This window comes from Thunnus maccoyii, chromosome 21, assembly GCF_910596095.1.
Source record: "Thunnus maccoyii chromosome 21, fThuMac1.1, whole genome shotgun sequence".
Lineage (NCBI taxonomy): Eukaryota > Metazoa > Chordata > Actinopteri > Scombriformes > Scombridae > Thunnus > Thunnus maccoyii.
Genome location: NC_056553.1, coordinates 12,268,079 through 12,283,066, shown reverse-complemented (window position 1 = coordinate 12,283,066; position 14,988 = coordinate 12,268,079). Strand labels below are relative to the sequence as shown.

The 14,988-nt window shown below is 38.3% G+C and overlaps 2 protein-coding genes across 3 annotated transcripts in view; both read left to right on the top strand.

Moving 5' to 3' along the window:
* ctdspla (CTD (carboxy-terminal domain, RNA polymerase II, polypeptide A) small phosphatase-like a) overlaps positions 1-9,086 on the top strand; it is a 31,683-nt gene extending 22,597 nt beyond the window's left edge. For both annotated transcript variants that reach the window (XM_042399900.1, XM_042399901.1), the window contains 5 exons: positions 873-974; positions 5,929-5,985; positions 6,858-6,950; positions 7,029-7,214; positions 7,914-9,086. In XM_042399900.1, the coding sequence (XP_042255834.1) occupies positions 873-974; positions 5,929-5,985; positions 6,858-6,950; positions 7,029-7,214; positions 7,914-8,039 (564 nt within the window). In that variant the 3' untranslated portion in view covers positions 8,040-9,086. The remainder of the gene's footprint in view (positions 1-872; positions 975-5,928; positions 5,986-6,857; positions 6,951-7,028; positions 7,215-7,913) is intronic.
* Positions 9,087-12,095: 3,009 nt separating this feature from the next.
* Positions 12,096-14,988, top strand: part of vill (villin-like) — an 11,426-nt gene continuing 8,533 nt past the window's right edge. The window contains exons 1-2 of the mRNA XM_042399025.1: positions 12,096-12,146; positions 14,806-14,889. Of these exons, the coding sequence (XP_042254959.1) occupies positions 14,815-14,889 (75 nt within the window). The 5' untranslated portion in view covers positions 12,096-12,146; positions 14,806-14,814. The remainder of the gene's footprint in view (positions 12,147-14,805; positions 14,890-14,988) is intronic.

Here is a 14,988-nt window from a genome sequence, read left to right as displayed (position 1 = left end):
GTTTACACTATTCTTTTCTTAAAAAAAAAACCAAAAAAAACAACACAGTGACCAGTGGGCAGTAAAGTGGCATATTTACAATAATTAAAATAATAAAAAAAGGAAAAAATGAGGAGTGCAAAGGAGGCAAAGTCCATAAATTTGATATCCAATTAAACAAAACAAGATAAATTGTATTGCTAACCGTCCATATTGCACATGAAACCAAATTGTACTGATTGTCAGTCTTATGGAGGTATGGACAAAGAAGAGCTTGAGAAGGTTGATTTTGCAAATAATCATGAGGTTGATCAGTAATGACAAAAAAAAAAGAAGTAGTTGCAGCCCCACCTGATAATAAAATACATGATAATTTTGCCACAGTACCTCACTGTAGGTGCCTGTATTGAATATTCAAGTTAAGAGTGGATGATTTGGTCCCTGAAAAGTAGATTAGTCGTGCAAACACAGATGCCAGAGAATACAGAGTTCCCATACATGAAGAATTGAGCTCCGTGCTCAAATCAGTTTGATTATTTTGATGTACAAATCTTTATTAGTATCTTAATAATGATTTTAACAATCTCACCCAGCCCTATTTCAGCTTTTCAGACTAGAAAAGAGCACATTTAAGCTACATTTAAACAACTAAAGTCCCAGTAAGTATCATATTAGAGCAGTGTATTGATATCAGCTCCACAGAAGCTAAGAGAGAGAGAGAGAGAGAGAGAGAGAGAGAGAGTGTGTGTGTGTGTGTGTGTGTGTGTGTGTGTGTGTGTGTGTGTGTGTGTGTGTGTGTGTGTGTGTGTGGCAGTGCGGTGGCAGTCCACTCCCTTTAATGAAAGCTTATATATAGTACATAATATTGTAAAGTGTGTGTATTGTCTTTGCAGCCTCCAGCCAAGTTCCTCCTGCCAGAGGTCAGTATAGAAGATTACGGCAAGAACTGTGTGGTCATTGACCTGGACGAAACCCTCGTACACAGCTCCTTCAAGGTATTTCACCACACTACCTCTTCATCCCACACACACACACACACGAACACACAAGAACACATGTAAGTACACAGACACTTATGTTATGTGCTTCTTTTCATCATTTCACTCGTGTCATGCTGTTATTCCGCAGCCCTCTGAGGGATAATAGGATTATACAGAAATAATTCCTAAAGATGCCATTCTTTGCAGTGAATATAGGGGTGATGGTATGGTGACTATTAGTATGAGGTCCCACTGAGTTCTGTCAGCATCACTGAAGTACACATCATCACAGGAAAATATATCCGGGAGCGTTATTATGCCTTTTATTTATACACCAGTTGCAACCAGAGAAGGAGGCTTTAACTATTACTATAACAAGGTGTTGCCATAGCAACCAATATATCTTCACCACGCATCATGGGATTCAATCTTTGTCCAGTCAAGTTGTTTGGCAGGAAGTACCTGCAGTATTGTCCTGTTAAAACAATGAATCTCCTAAATCTAAGCTATCAAAGAGCTAAAAAAAACAGCTTTAGTCCATTTAAGAGGTGTTATTCCTGCATAATAAAACAAAAGGATTTATTACATATTTCACTGATTTCATAGTAGAAGAAATACCATATTTTTGAGGTTTAAGTTGTTTACTCTGCTGTGCGTTTTTCGTAGAATTTTTTTACAACAGGGTGTTTTTTTTTTAATGACCACAATGACGGAAAAGACGAGAGTATAATCTATCAGGACATATATTACATGTGTATATTCATGTAACTTTTCAAAATGCTAGCACTTTGTGAATGTTCTACATAGGATTACTGTCCCGCAGGTGGAACAGTTTGAGCAGTATGAGATATTATAAGGAGTATTTAAGGATTTTGTTTGACTAAATTCTCAAGCATTTAATCCCAAGGTTTAAAATTTAAAAAATGTTTGAGATCTGTGGTTTTCACTGGACAGTGATGTAGTATAGTCATTTACTGTTGCTGTAGCAGATTGTTTTTATGCCCCACTTGCTTTATTTGATAGTGTATAGTACAGTGGAGGTACTTGAAGGTCAAAGAGAGAGTATGACGGAACAAAGGTTGTGATTGTGATTCAAACTCAGGTATGGTACATTGTAGTGGAGATGCAATCTACTACTATACTACTGTAATCCTTGCTGTGTTGTCTCAACAAGCCTGGCAGATACAAGAGACTATAGATCGTGTTGGATATGGCTGCTGATTTTCAATATTTTTCTTAATGTCAACAAATGTACTTATGTTATTTGAGAAATTGTCCAAAATGTCCAATGTTGTGGTTGCTGTGATTAGTATTAGAGTCATTTCTAAACAAACTACCGTGACCATAATCTTTGTGATGAACGAACATGTCACCCAGTGCGACAGTGTGACAATGTGTTTTTAATAGTTTTTAATAGAACAACAACAGAGGAATATGAAATGTCAGGCTTTGGATACACATACAATAATTGTAAGTAGGATCAGTTCATTGTTGGTTTGGTTCTGCACATGAGATTTGTTGACAATAAGAAAAATATACAAAATAGCCATATCCTTATAGTAAGTAATATAAACTGTCAAAGATAAATGTAAATACTGTCAAAAATAACTAAAAGGCCGAATGAACGGACATTTTCCACTCCTTCAGAAATCTGACTTTGCAGTTTTTACTCAGCAGTGAAGGGAAACTATTTGTTGATTGAAATAACTAAAGAGAAAACACTTCAAATGAATTCCTCATTTGCTGTGGAAAGGCAAAGGGAGAGAAAAATGTACACACACTGTACCGGACCCACCCATTACAGTCACATGCCAGCAGTACGGGGCCACACACACGTACATGCTCACCCACACACAAGGGTGTGTCCAATACAGTGTACTGTTGCCCTGAGTGACTGCGGGATGAATTTCGCAGAAGTCTTGGATCTGTTCTGTTAGTCTGAAGGGTTTTTATTTTTTTCTCCCCTGACAAAACAAGTCAGAAACTCACACAGGAGCTTCATACTTCCTTTTGATGAAACTCAGTCATACAATGGATATTCAGTCCGTCAAAATTAATTTAGCTCAGAAATCATTTGGCGGTATGAAATGGATTCAGGCAATGCAATAAATTAAAATCAGTTGGGAGAGGAAGAGAGCGAGACAGAGAGTGACACACACACGCAGCATTTTCAGTTCCGTTCAGAGGCCTGCAGGATTTCCTGCGTATTATTTTCTCTAGAAATGAACAAGGTCAGTGGAGGTAACTTTGGATCAAAATCTTAAATACTTTAATCCACTAACATACAAATTAACATTAGAATTGGACAATTAGTGCAGAAAAAAAAGCAATCGCAACCGACTGGGGACATCTAACGTAGTGCACAGATGGACATAGACAAAAAAAGTAACGTTACATAACACATCACATACTGCATGCTTTATCCTGTATGTTATGGATGAGAAGATAATTCCTGGGCCTGCTCTGGGATTAGATGCAGTGAGTGTTGGATGCTGAAAAGTGCCTAGAAGGATATACTGTACTGTATATAATGAAATTAGTAAAGTTTATTTGTATAGCACTTTTTAAAACTAACATTGCAATGTGCTTTAGAGAAAATATAACACTGAAATCAGAACAAAAATCAAATGTATGAGGACAGAGACGTCAACATGTGGTCTTTATGCAAACAGTGAAAAAAATTCTATGATGTATAGTGTTTAAAGTTTGACTTTTTAGGAAATGTGCTTATTATCTTTCTTATCTAGAGTTAATTAGAGGGAGATACCCCTCATGTCTTTAGGGTTAGGGTTTAATACACAACCCCCCCGAAAAACCCCAACATGTTATTTAAACACTTTCATTGTTAATTTAAAGTGTTAAACAGCCTACCAGCACCTCTAAACCATATAAATTATACGGTTTAGAGATGCTGGTAGGCTGTTTTTGTTAGCTTTGGACAGGCAAGCTAGTGGTTTCCCCATTTCCAGTCTTTGTGGAAAGCTAACCGGCTGCTGCAGGTGGCTTAATATTTACCGTACACACATGAGAAAGGTATCAGTCATCTCATCTAACTCTCTGCAAGAAAGCAAATGAACTTATTTTACTGAAAGTTTAACTATTCCTTTAGAACAAAATGACGCTGTCAATAAAAAGAATATATGTACATGAATAAAAACAACTAAGAATTATATTTATTATATAAGTCCAATCAATTTAAATGTTTTAAGAAGAGATTTAAAAGAAGGTGAGAATGAGCTCATAAGGTAGATCCTTTCTGATATGTGTGTATAAATGTACTGTAATGATGTGTTTTTGGGAGGTAGGTTTAGACAATAACACCAAATAGTGAAGTGTAACAGTTTGTACAGTATGTGGAGGAAACACTGGATCAGCAGGTGAAGAAGTTCCCAAAGCTGGTTCAACAGCAATCCATAAAACAAACACTCCTTCATCTCACGCGTTTACTTCATCGCTCTCACTGTTTCGACATCCATTTCTCTTACACATACAAGTACATTCTCCTCCCTCATTCCTCCATTTCCATATCTCTCTCCGTCTTGGATCGGGGCCCGTTACAGAGCAGTGCGATGAGCAGCTGTTGTGCGCTCAGTCTTCAGATGATGGAGTGATTCAGCAGAAGAGCAAAAAGACAGAGGCCAAGTCTGTCCCTGCATCTTCTCCTCCATCTGCGTCTCTCTCCTCTTTCTCTTTCTCTTTCTCTATGTGAAAGTACGACCGACGCCGCCTGCCTGTTTGTTCTTTCCTCTGCCTGTTAGGATCATTATTGGCTCTGTTTTTAGACGAACGAGGCTACATGTCTTTATGTTCTCTGGTGTAAACATTAACCAGTGCAGAATATTACGAAACTGATCTATAGAAGCAGCCACATGTGACTCGTGAGCGATCTGCAGGCTTTGATTGTGTGGATTTACTCACTCTTGCATCACGTAGAGAAAATCCAATATTTCTGGTACTGCTTCACTGTCGCCACTGTAATGGTCAAATTAGACTAATTATACAGGTGTCATGTGAAAAGTCGAACTGATGTGTTTAATATTCCTACAGCAAACACCCCCTCTGCTGGCTAGCATTGAACTGTACCTTCTAACTGTGGTTTTATGCTGGAAGGCAACTGAATTTGCACATACAGTACAATCATTGGGGATGTGGCAGGTTTATATTCAAGGGCAGCTGAATAAAAAATGTCAAATGTCCGGAGGATATCGGTAAATTAAAAATTAATTATAAAATCATCCAAAAAGTCCAAAGTCATCTTAAAAATAATTGTGCATATTCACTTGTGTTCATTAAATATTGGCGGATGAATTACAGTCAATTCAAGCTCATAAAATGATACTTTTAAGTAATTCTCTGTTCATGTCTGTCTGCACAATAAATTATCCAAACAGGTGACAGCGAGCTCTTACAGAAAAGCTCCCTTTGTGCTTCTCAAAACCATTCTCAAAACAAAGAGAAACATTTTTTTCCCCTGTCACTCTGTCACCTATTTTTCTTTCTCTCCCTTTTCAAAAAATGACACTGCCGTGCCTCCCACCTAATCCTTTCATCCTCGTCTTTTACACCCTCCACTTGTCTTCCGCCCACACCCCTCCAGCGTCTATCTTCCTCTGCCTTCTGCACCCTCTCCTTTCCCCTTCTTGCTTTAAAAAAAAAAAAAATGACACAAGTCACGTTGAGAAAACAACGTCCGCGTTCCCCCGTCTGTCATCTTGTTCATCTTCCAGGTTTCTCCCCGGAGTCCCTCCTCTAGTTTTTATTTAACACTGAGATACTGAGCGCTGGAGCAGAGGGAACTACATTAAGCTTAAAGCCTCCCTGGTTTGCCCGGGGCACCTTAGAGGAGATTTTTTTTCCCTTTTTTAAACAAATCTGTGCATGTGATTTGGCAGTTGCCTCCTCAGATTGTGCTGTTTTGAGCAAAAAATAACACAAGTTTTAACGTCTTTGTTTGTGTTTTTGTCTACAGCCAATTAGCAATGCAGACTTCATCGTTCCAGTGGAGATTGATGGGACTGTTCATCAGGTACTGTTATATGAAATACCTGAAGTGGGCTTGATTTATAAGGGCTCTCTTTAGTATATATCATTCTCTAATACCTCACAGCTACGTCAAAGTGCGGACTGCTCCTACACTCCTCCCTCTCTGTTTTCATTCTCTGTGACTTTGGAGTCCTTGCTCGCTGTAAAGACAGATGAGCTGTGACGTGACTGTGTCACCGGGTAAACAACTTTCACAAGGCGTGTTGGAAGATGCTGCTGAGAGCTCTGAGGAGATGCTTCACTGAGTGGAGATGTGCTAGCGAGAGATAGAATTGACTACAAATAGAAAGAAACAGAGGCTGTACTCACACAACTGCATGGTGCCCTTTTGTTCCTGCTATGCATTTATGTTGAAGTTTGCATCCTCTTTGAAGCAGCCACACTGTAGCTGTAACCTGGTTCAAGTAATCCAGGATAGGCTTTCTGTGTCTGCCTTGGCCTATGCTTGATTACTTGCACTTGGGGGCAGCAACTATTCCACGGACTGAAGAGGACGGAGATGGAATATAAGAATATAATATATGCTGTTGTGTATTGATTTAAATTTTGATACTACTGCTGATATGATAGCTGAGTTTTGTCTCCAATACCAAAATGATACTTGATACTGTTGATGCCTTACTTTTTTTTCTTCAAATCCATTTTTTAGTTTTACAAAAGAAGCCAAAGTTCTCAAAACACTAGGAGCCATAAAAGGACCTCTGAAGGGACTGTTTAAAATGTGCATAATTTTGGCTTACAAGAACTTAATAAAACAGTCTGAATTTGGCTACTTTTTTGCCGAATGTTTCAGATAATGAGTGTCAGTCTGTAAAAAAGTGTCAGAACATTTAACAGCGTGTGTCGTCGTTTCAGGTGTACGTGCTGAAGAGGCCCCATGTGGACGAGTTCCTCCAGAAGATGGGGGAGCTCTTTGAATGTGTCCTCTTCACAGCAAGCTTAGCTAAGGTTGGTTCCCGGGTTATAACACTAAGATGACATTCAAAGCTTTGCCACAGTATTAACTGATGTGTTTGTTTTTTTCAGTATGCTGATCCTGTGGCAGACCTGCTGGACCAGTGGGGGGTGTTTCGTGCCCGGCTCTTCAGGGAATCCTGTGTTTTCCACAGAGGAAACTACGTCAAAGACCTCAGCCGGCTGGGCCGAGAGCTCAGTAAAGTCATCATCATAGACAACTCACCTGCCTCCTACATCTTCCACCCGGAGAATGCAGTAAGTCATTCCTCTTATTGATGTCGTTTTTGTCTATGACATGATGGTCCTAAATAGATGAGGCGAGGCTGGATGTTGCATTTAGGGACCTGACATTAATTAGTTGAGGAATAACTGAGGAATCATAGCGCTTCAGTTCACATTTGTGTTGAAAATTAAAATCTGGGGAGTTTCTATTGGTCTTGTCAGGGTCTGGGAATTGACAATATGTCCAGAATCCCAGAATCACATGACCCCTAAAATGGAAAATTTCTTTTTAAATCTGCCAGTGAATAAATACATAAATTGGAGCCACAAGGAGATTTTATACAGGATGATGTGGTTTTGGATCCCCAAACTCATGGCCAAAAACTGGGTCAAAATACACTCGTAGTACAGAAATAAGTTAGTTATAAACTTTATCATGATGATAAATTATTACATCAGTGAGACACTGTCACAGTTTTAATCTGCAGTGTTGTTTTAGAAACAGCGTTGAGCCAGAGGCAGTGTTCCCACTTTTATGTGTCTGTGGAGAAGTTAACTCAGTGGAGCTGCCACTCTACATGCTTTGATGCATTTTCTCCATTAATTATTTACAGAAAACTTATACAACCTCCTCACCTATACTGCAATACATAAGCACCGACTGTCATCTGCAGTTTACCCCCGATCAGATCAATTAAATCTCTCTCTGATCTCTTCTTTCCCTCTGCACAGGTCCCGGTGCAGTCCTGGTTTGACGACATGACGGACACGGAGCTGCTTGACCTGATTCCTCTGTTTGAGGGCCTCAGTAAGGAGGAGGACGTTTACAGTCTGTTACAGAGCCTGAGGAACAGGTAGCAGACGGCGGCTCCAGCTGGCCCTTCCTGCCTCAGCCCCCAACTGCACAGAGGCCTCACCTCGCTGCCACGGCCCTGCAGCACGGCTCCCGTCCTCCGGCCGACTCTGGGGGTCCCAACGCGGCTCCCAATCGGGGAACTTCAGGCAAATGATCTGGTCATTATCTGATCTAGAGAGAATAACCATCTCTGGACTCTTGGACTCTTTGTACAGGACTCCTACTGACAAAAGATTATATTACTGTATGTACATACTATATGTTTCTAAAAGCAAGACATACATAAAGTAATTTTTCTATCAGAGAGAGGAGGTTTTACTATTCTATCAAGTAATATTTTAGTTACCAAAAATAATCAAACACACAGAACGAAGATTTTTTTGTTGTTTTTTTTTCCGAGAATGGGTGACCTTTTGTTTGTTGTGTTGAGCTGTGCTATGCAGGCTGTTGTTTCTCGTCTGACCTTTCGTTCAAACAACTGTGATTTATCTTCTCTTACAGAATGAAGTGCCTTCATTACTGTGCTGATTTTGTTGTGTCAGGTATGGGGTGCACATTTTTATGCTGCATATTTTACTCAGATCTCCAAAAGCATATAAACTAAATCTTAAAAATTGAAGTGGAAATTGATAATTGTGATTTGATTTGAAGAAAACAGAAGAGAATAATTCCTAAAAAAAAAAAAAAAAAAGTGATCCAACTAGCCTGTTAGACCTGAATGATTCTTTGCGTTTGAGTTTAGTAACATTGAATTGTTAAATTTACCAAAGATTTGTACAATTCAATGTGATTTGATCCTTGACAGTGACTGTAAATCGATGATCCTTCAAGACATTGAAACCCCACTTTATTATTGAAAAGAGATGAAACCTTTGTGATGACATCACCGTCCACCAATAAATGTTAAACGTTTGAGGAAAATATAATGATTAGCTTAGATTATATGAAATTCTATTTATTGGGGGAAAAGGGTGTTGGGTGCATTGTAAAGAATGCTGTTGAAATCGTACTGTACAACATTATTAAAGTTGCAGGTTTGCACACTGTCAGTTTTGTTGAATGACTTTCTGCTGAAGCTGAAATATCTCTGGACTGTTGGACTGGACAATGTCACATTCAGCATTGGGAAACTGTGATTGACATTTTTCACTATTTTCTGACATTTTATAAACCAAACATAATTAATATTAATTAATATTAATTAATTAATTGAGAAAATAATTGACAGATATATCAATAATAAGACTGTTAATAAGAATTAGATTTTGGAATGTTTTAGTTTGCATTTTGTATCTCAAGGGGAATTTTATCTTAAATTTTCAGGTTCACAATTTTTCAAGTCTGTCTTAAAACAACAGTCAGGTGCCCAAATGAACACTGAAGTATGTTTTTCTTGCTGTCATCATTCCTCCTGTTCATACTGACCATTAGATCCTTTCATAATGTACTTGCAAGATAAGTGATGGGGGCCAAAGTCCACAGTCCTCTTCCTGTGCAAAAATGTATTTACAAGTTTATCTGAAGCTAATATGAAGCTTCAGCCATCCAAATTATTCAAACCAAGTAGATATCTTTCAACGTTACAGTCTTTTTATCCAAAGTCCATCTTTTTGTTACTATACTTCCACCACAGCTCAACAGGGAAACACAAAGAGGGAATTCTATGCAAAAAAGATTGTAAATGGCATATATCCACACGATATGACTAAGGATACTTAAGTGAGGAAAACCTCTTTCAGTGTTCATACGGACACCTGACTGTTGTTTTAATATGGACTTGAAAAAATTGTGAACCTGTCCTTTAAGTTTGAGGTTCAAAGCATTCTTGACCTCGGAGTTGAGAAAACAATCTCACACTAAAGTCCATTTAGTAGCTGCTTCGTCAGGTGATCGAGTTTGAACAGCTGTCATGTCATTTTAGATGTTCATATTTCATAGTGTTTCTGAGCACTTTGTCTTAAAACAACACAATCTACAATTAAATGACACCTACTGGACATGATCATGTGATATATAATAATAATAATAATAAACTTACACTCAACAATTAAATAAGATAAACAGTTGAAATAAAGAAACAGAACAGATAAAACTTATTACAGCTGAAAAAGCTTAGGGGTGATTGAAAGCTCCAGAACAGCTACTAAATGGACCCCGTGGTGAGATTGTTTTCTACACTGGTTTAAGTTTTTTAACATTTCTCATTTCTATTTTCTTCTGGTCTTTCATGTTATTGAAGTTATGAATTGTTTCAGAGAGAAGACAGATTGTTGAACTGCAGTGTCAGTAATCACAGTTTGGAAAAAAAAATGGCAACACAAGAGTAATGTCAATGTCAGATTTCATTCAGCAGGTTAATAAAACAACAACTTTATCTGAAACTCAGTCAACAAATGCTGAGAGGCAGCTGTAAGTACATCGAGACTTACAAACTTTCTATTCAAGGCCATTTTAAACATGAATTGAACATTAAAACTTAAGGGGGACGCTGCTGAGCTTCTCTTCAAACTCTGAAGCTCGATTGTCTGCAGGGTTTACTGGTCTGCAGGTGCATTAATTTTATGGATATAAAATGGTTAATGTACAACCAAGAGGAGCTCAGCTTCATGTGATATGTTGATGTGAACTTTTAGCTTCCGCTTACGTAGCGGCCACTTTAACTGCAGTGCTGGATTAGGCATTACAGGGCCTATTGTTCAAGCCTGAAGACTTCTTGTGGGTTTTTTCTCTTAATTTTCCACTTGTGCCTCCGATATGCGTGTACTGAAGTTCACCACATCACTGAAATGATCATATTTTCATGATGGAGTCCAGGATTGAATCTAAAAATGAAAAGCCATGGCCAAAGGTAAGAAAAATGTTCAATCTGTCACTGGAAGCTGTTGGTTTATAAGAAAACCAGGTTAGTTATGTAACAATCTGTTCTTCAGACTTACTGGCAGGGACTGAACTATATAAGACGAAGACAAGTGTAATAGATTTATCCCTGAACAGAGAACATCAGCAGGGATTCATGCAATGCGCAACAGAGGAAGTTTACAGATTTTTAACACAGTTTGTAAGTGTTTATGGGTGCAAGCAGAAGCGAAGGGGAATACTAGAGTCTTGATTGAACAACTGTTAAAGCACACAGCAGTCAACATTTGCGAGATCTGTCAGTGACTTGAAACTTAAGGTTGTCATTAGCTTTAAAAGCAACTAACCCACAATTTATTTCTCTTGTATCACTTCATACAAGTCAGTTTTGGACTAATGATTAACATCCAAGCTGCAAAAAAAAAGGCTTTCCATATTTCTAATACTTCAGAAAGTGTGCAAATCACTTTGGATACAGCGTGTTAATACATTTCCACGTTTAGGAAACAAGTGTAAACACAAGCTGCCAATTCCTTCTCCGTTGGGAGATCAAAGCCCAGAGCTGTAAACCTTCAATAATGTCAAGCGTTCCTCCTTGAGTGTCTGTGTGAGTGGGCACAGAATGAGAGATTTAGCCACAGAAAGCCTCTGATTCCTTTCCAATACCACTCGGAGCTCCTTGAGTTCAATTCTCCCATCTGCTAGTTGTAACAGTTGTGAAATGAATAATTGGTGTCAAGTGGCCCCTGTAATGCCCGCTGTGCTGGTGAGGGGCTCAGTCGAACATAAACACAACTCTGGCTGGCTACTTCACGTACAATCACGACCTCGAGTGAGGCTCAAATCCATCTCAATCTGGCAATTGTAGATGATTTTCCAAAGTATCTTTCGACTTTGTGATGTATTTGCACTTCTGGCTCCGTCCTTTTCTGGGAAAATAAAATTTTAACTTCATTCACCTTAAAATCATGCCAGAACCTCCAGATTGTTTTTTTTTTTGGAGGGGAAACATATGAGAGGAGGCGTGTGTGTACTGTCAGTGGGATTGTAAATATCAAGACAGGAAATTGCAGGTGTGTTCAAACCTGGGAGTGGAGATAAACACACCCAGCCCTCTCTGACACACACACTCCAGCTTCCACAGAGGAGGAAACGCTCGCAATACTTCATTACATAAAGACATCATCTCACTAATCTACCTTCACATTTTGTAGGAGACAGACAGGCCTTCATTCCGCCAGACGCAACAAAAGGTAAATTTTATACTGTTATTTTCATGACGTATCAGACTGAATTATTTTCAGTTTGTGCCACAAACTGTCTATTTATTTGTTTTACCTGAATCACTGAAACTTGTAAAGAACATCTTTAGCATCATAAGTGTTAAAAAATAGTTTTTAAAACAGGTTTTATATACAGTTTGGAAGCATTTCTTATTATCTGGAAGGATGTATCTACAGCATTAACAAAACTCATTGTACACGCTGAGTCAATGGTCACCGCAGGTTAATTGAAGTGGAACCAGTCTTTCCTGCCGCATTAATGGAAGCAACGCTGGCCTTCAATTTATCTTTTCAGAAACTATTTGCACATTTTTTTTTGACCAGGATCAGATTGCAGAGTGTACGCTGGTTCTTTTTCCATTCACAACAGGGAGTTTCAACCACAGTGAATGTCTTCAACTGCTGGTAACCAAGCAACACCTTTTAAGTGGTCAATTAAATCAAATTCATTCATTTAAGTAAAGGAGTGGAGAGATATCCTCCTCTCCATCCAGATTTTACAGTTTTTTGTGGGAAACTGAACAAGATAATAAACTTTTATCACAAATAAATCAGCTGAAAATCTGATCCTGCATGTTAAATTTAGAATAGGGCCACACATAAAGACACTTGATAGTTGGTCATATTTGTTCTGTCACACACTGTCCAGTATTATACTGTATGTGTACTGAGTAATATTGCTATGTTACTGTTTCATATGTTGACTAGACATGCCTGCAGGGTGTGTCCCCTTATTTTACCAATATAACTGGTCAACAGTTCTTTCATCTTCAAAAAAAAATGTTACAGTAACATTTTGGAAGTTTGTGAGGTAATTACTGTACCATTTAAATGTTTATTTGATTTATTTGTAATAGTAAACATAATATGTTACTTAACCAGAGATAAGTTTCACCTGCAATGACGAAACAGAATTTAACAATCAGGACACGTAACACAATATTACTCATAATACAGAAGATTATCAGAACAGTACATCACATTAACAGAGTTTCTGAATTGGGCTGCTTTTCAATTTGGTTTCATGATAGAACTGCAGCTCTTTATATATTATATAAAACGTAAGAAATTGTAAAAATCATTGCTGGATGACTCAATCTTTGTCTCTCATTCCTCCCATAAAACAGCAGCCAAATTAAGTAGGATTTTGAAATGTTGGCCCCAGCCCTATCATTTTATTTCAATCTCAACCCCTTCCTTTGTTTGCTCTTCATCTGATAACATAAATACCAGAGTCCTTGATAATCTTAATTAAGGGTGTGTTTAACTTCCTGGTGGTGACCTGATCTGTCTCACTTTACCTCACACCACCCAGTCCATCAATCACTGTCCAGTGATATTTTATCCCTCTAGCTGGAGCAAATATTGGAGTCTGAGGCAGCACACAGTATATGAGGCCTGGTTATTTCTCTGGAGAGTAACTGCAACAACAGTTCCTCCAGCTATTTGACAACCGCATCATGCATGCATGCATTTGCATTCATGTTATGTTACAAGCAGTATAACATCCCGACAAGCCCGTTTCCTCACAGCCTGTCACTATTAAGCCTATATTCTTGGCTCAGCTGGTGATACACTGTATTTGCTTATCAGTGCTGTTGTTTCCGATATCTGAGTCAAGAGGCTGTGAGCACCGCTGATTGCAGAACTTGTATGTTGCTATGGCGGCAAGCTGACACTCATTAAGGGGATTAGAGGTGTCTCGCTGTCAGAGATGCAATCTTTTGAAATGGTTCACTTGTTGTTTTACAGCCATCTGTTTCCAGTGAAACGATATGGAACTTGAGGAGGTCTCAGAAATGCAATAGTTTCTGTTTGAGTACTTTAGAGAGGTTGTTATTAAATATGTGTTTTATAATGAGCTATTTAAGATTCAAACACATATCTAATCATGTGTGGCCATAAAGTTCTGTGGAAGAAATATTCAAATCATTTACCCAAAGCACTTGAGTAAATGTACTTAGTCATGTTCCACCAATGACCAAAAGTTCTTATAGTCAGTCATAGACATCACTAAGTATTCCTCTAATTTTCTGTGCTTTGCTCACCCTCCTTGATTATTTTTCACTTGGATGTTTGAGCTTCACGGTGCAGAATGATGTATGTGCAGAGTTTGACCCTAGAAGGCTGATTTCACATTTATCTGCTGAAGGAGGAAAGTTTCACTGTGCTCACTGAAAATCTGATTTTAAGGCATGTATCTACAGTACAAACATGATTTGTGACATCACAACTAGTTAGGAAGCCAGTCGTGGTCCAGCATACAACTTACACAAGTGTGATGAAATTTGCCTCCGGTGAGCGCACAAACACTGAGAATAAATTTTACATTGAAGTCATTGAAGAGACTTTGTGTCCAGCATATTCATAGATTTTTTTAATGAGGGAAAAGGCGTAGATGTCATTTTAAGGATTTTAACAAGGTAACTGATTTTTGTGTGTGTGTGTGTGTGTGTGTGTGTGTATCAGAAACAAATTATTATTCAAAGCTACTTCAAAGAGTATTTTTTCTTAAAACATGTCTGGAGGGGATTTTTAAATATCTCAAAGCCTGAGATAAAACAGTGTTCAATGCATGTTCGAAACAATAGCAAATCTCATTGTTTTCTGCTTTATATGTTTGTTTCAGTTCACCAGAATGATGAACGATGACAATAAAGACGCATTTAGAAATGTCAGCCAGAAGCCAGGCCTGCAGATATGGACCATCAATGTGAGTCAGCCTTAAATAAACATCATGCAATCCACGCTATTGTGTATTTAGGCATTTTATTTGCTCTACTTCAAGTAGGGTGTGGCATGCTCAAATCGT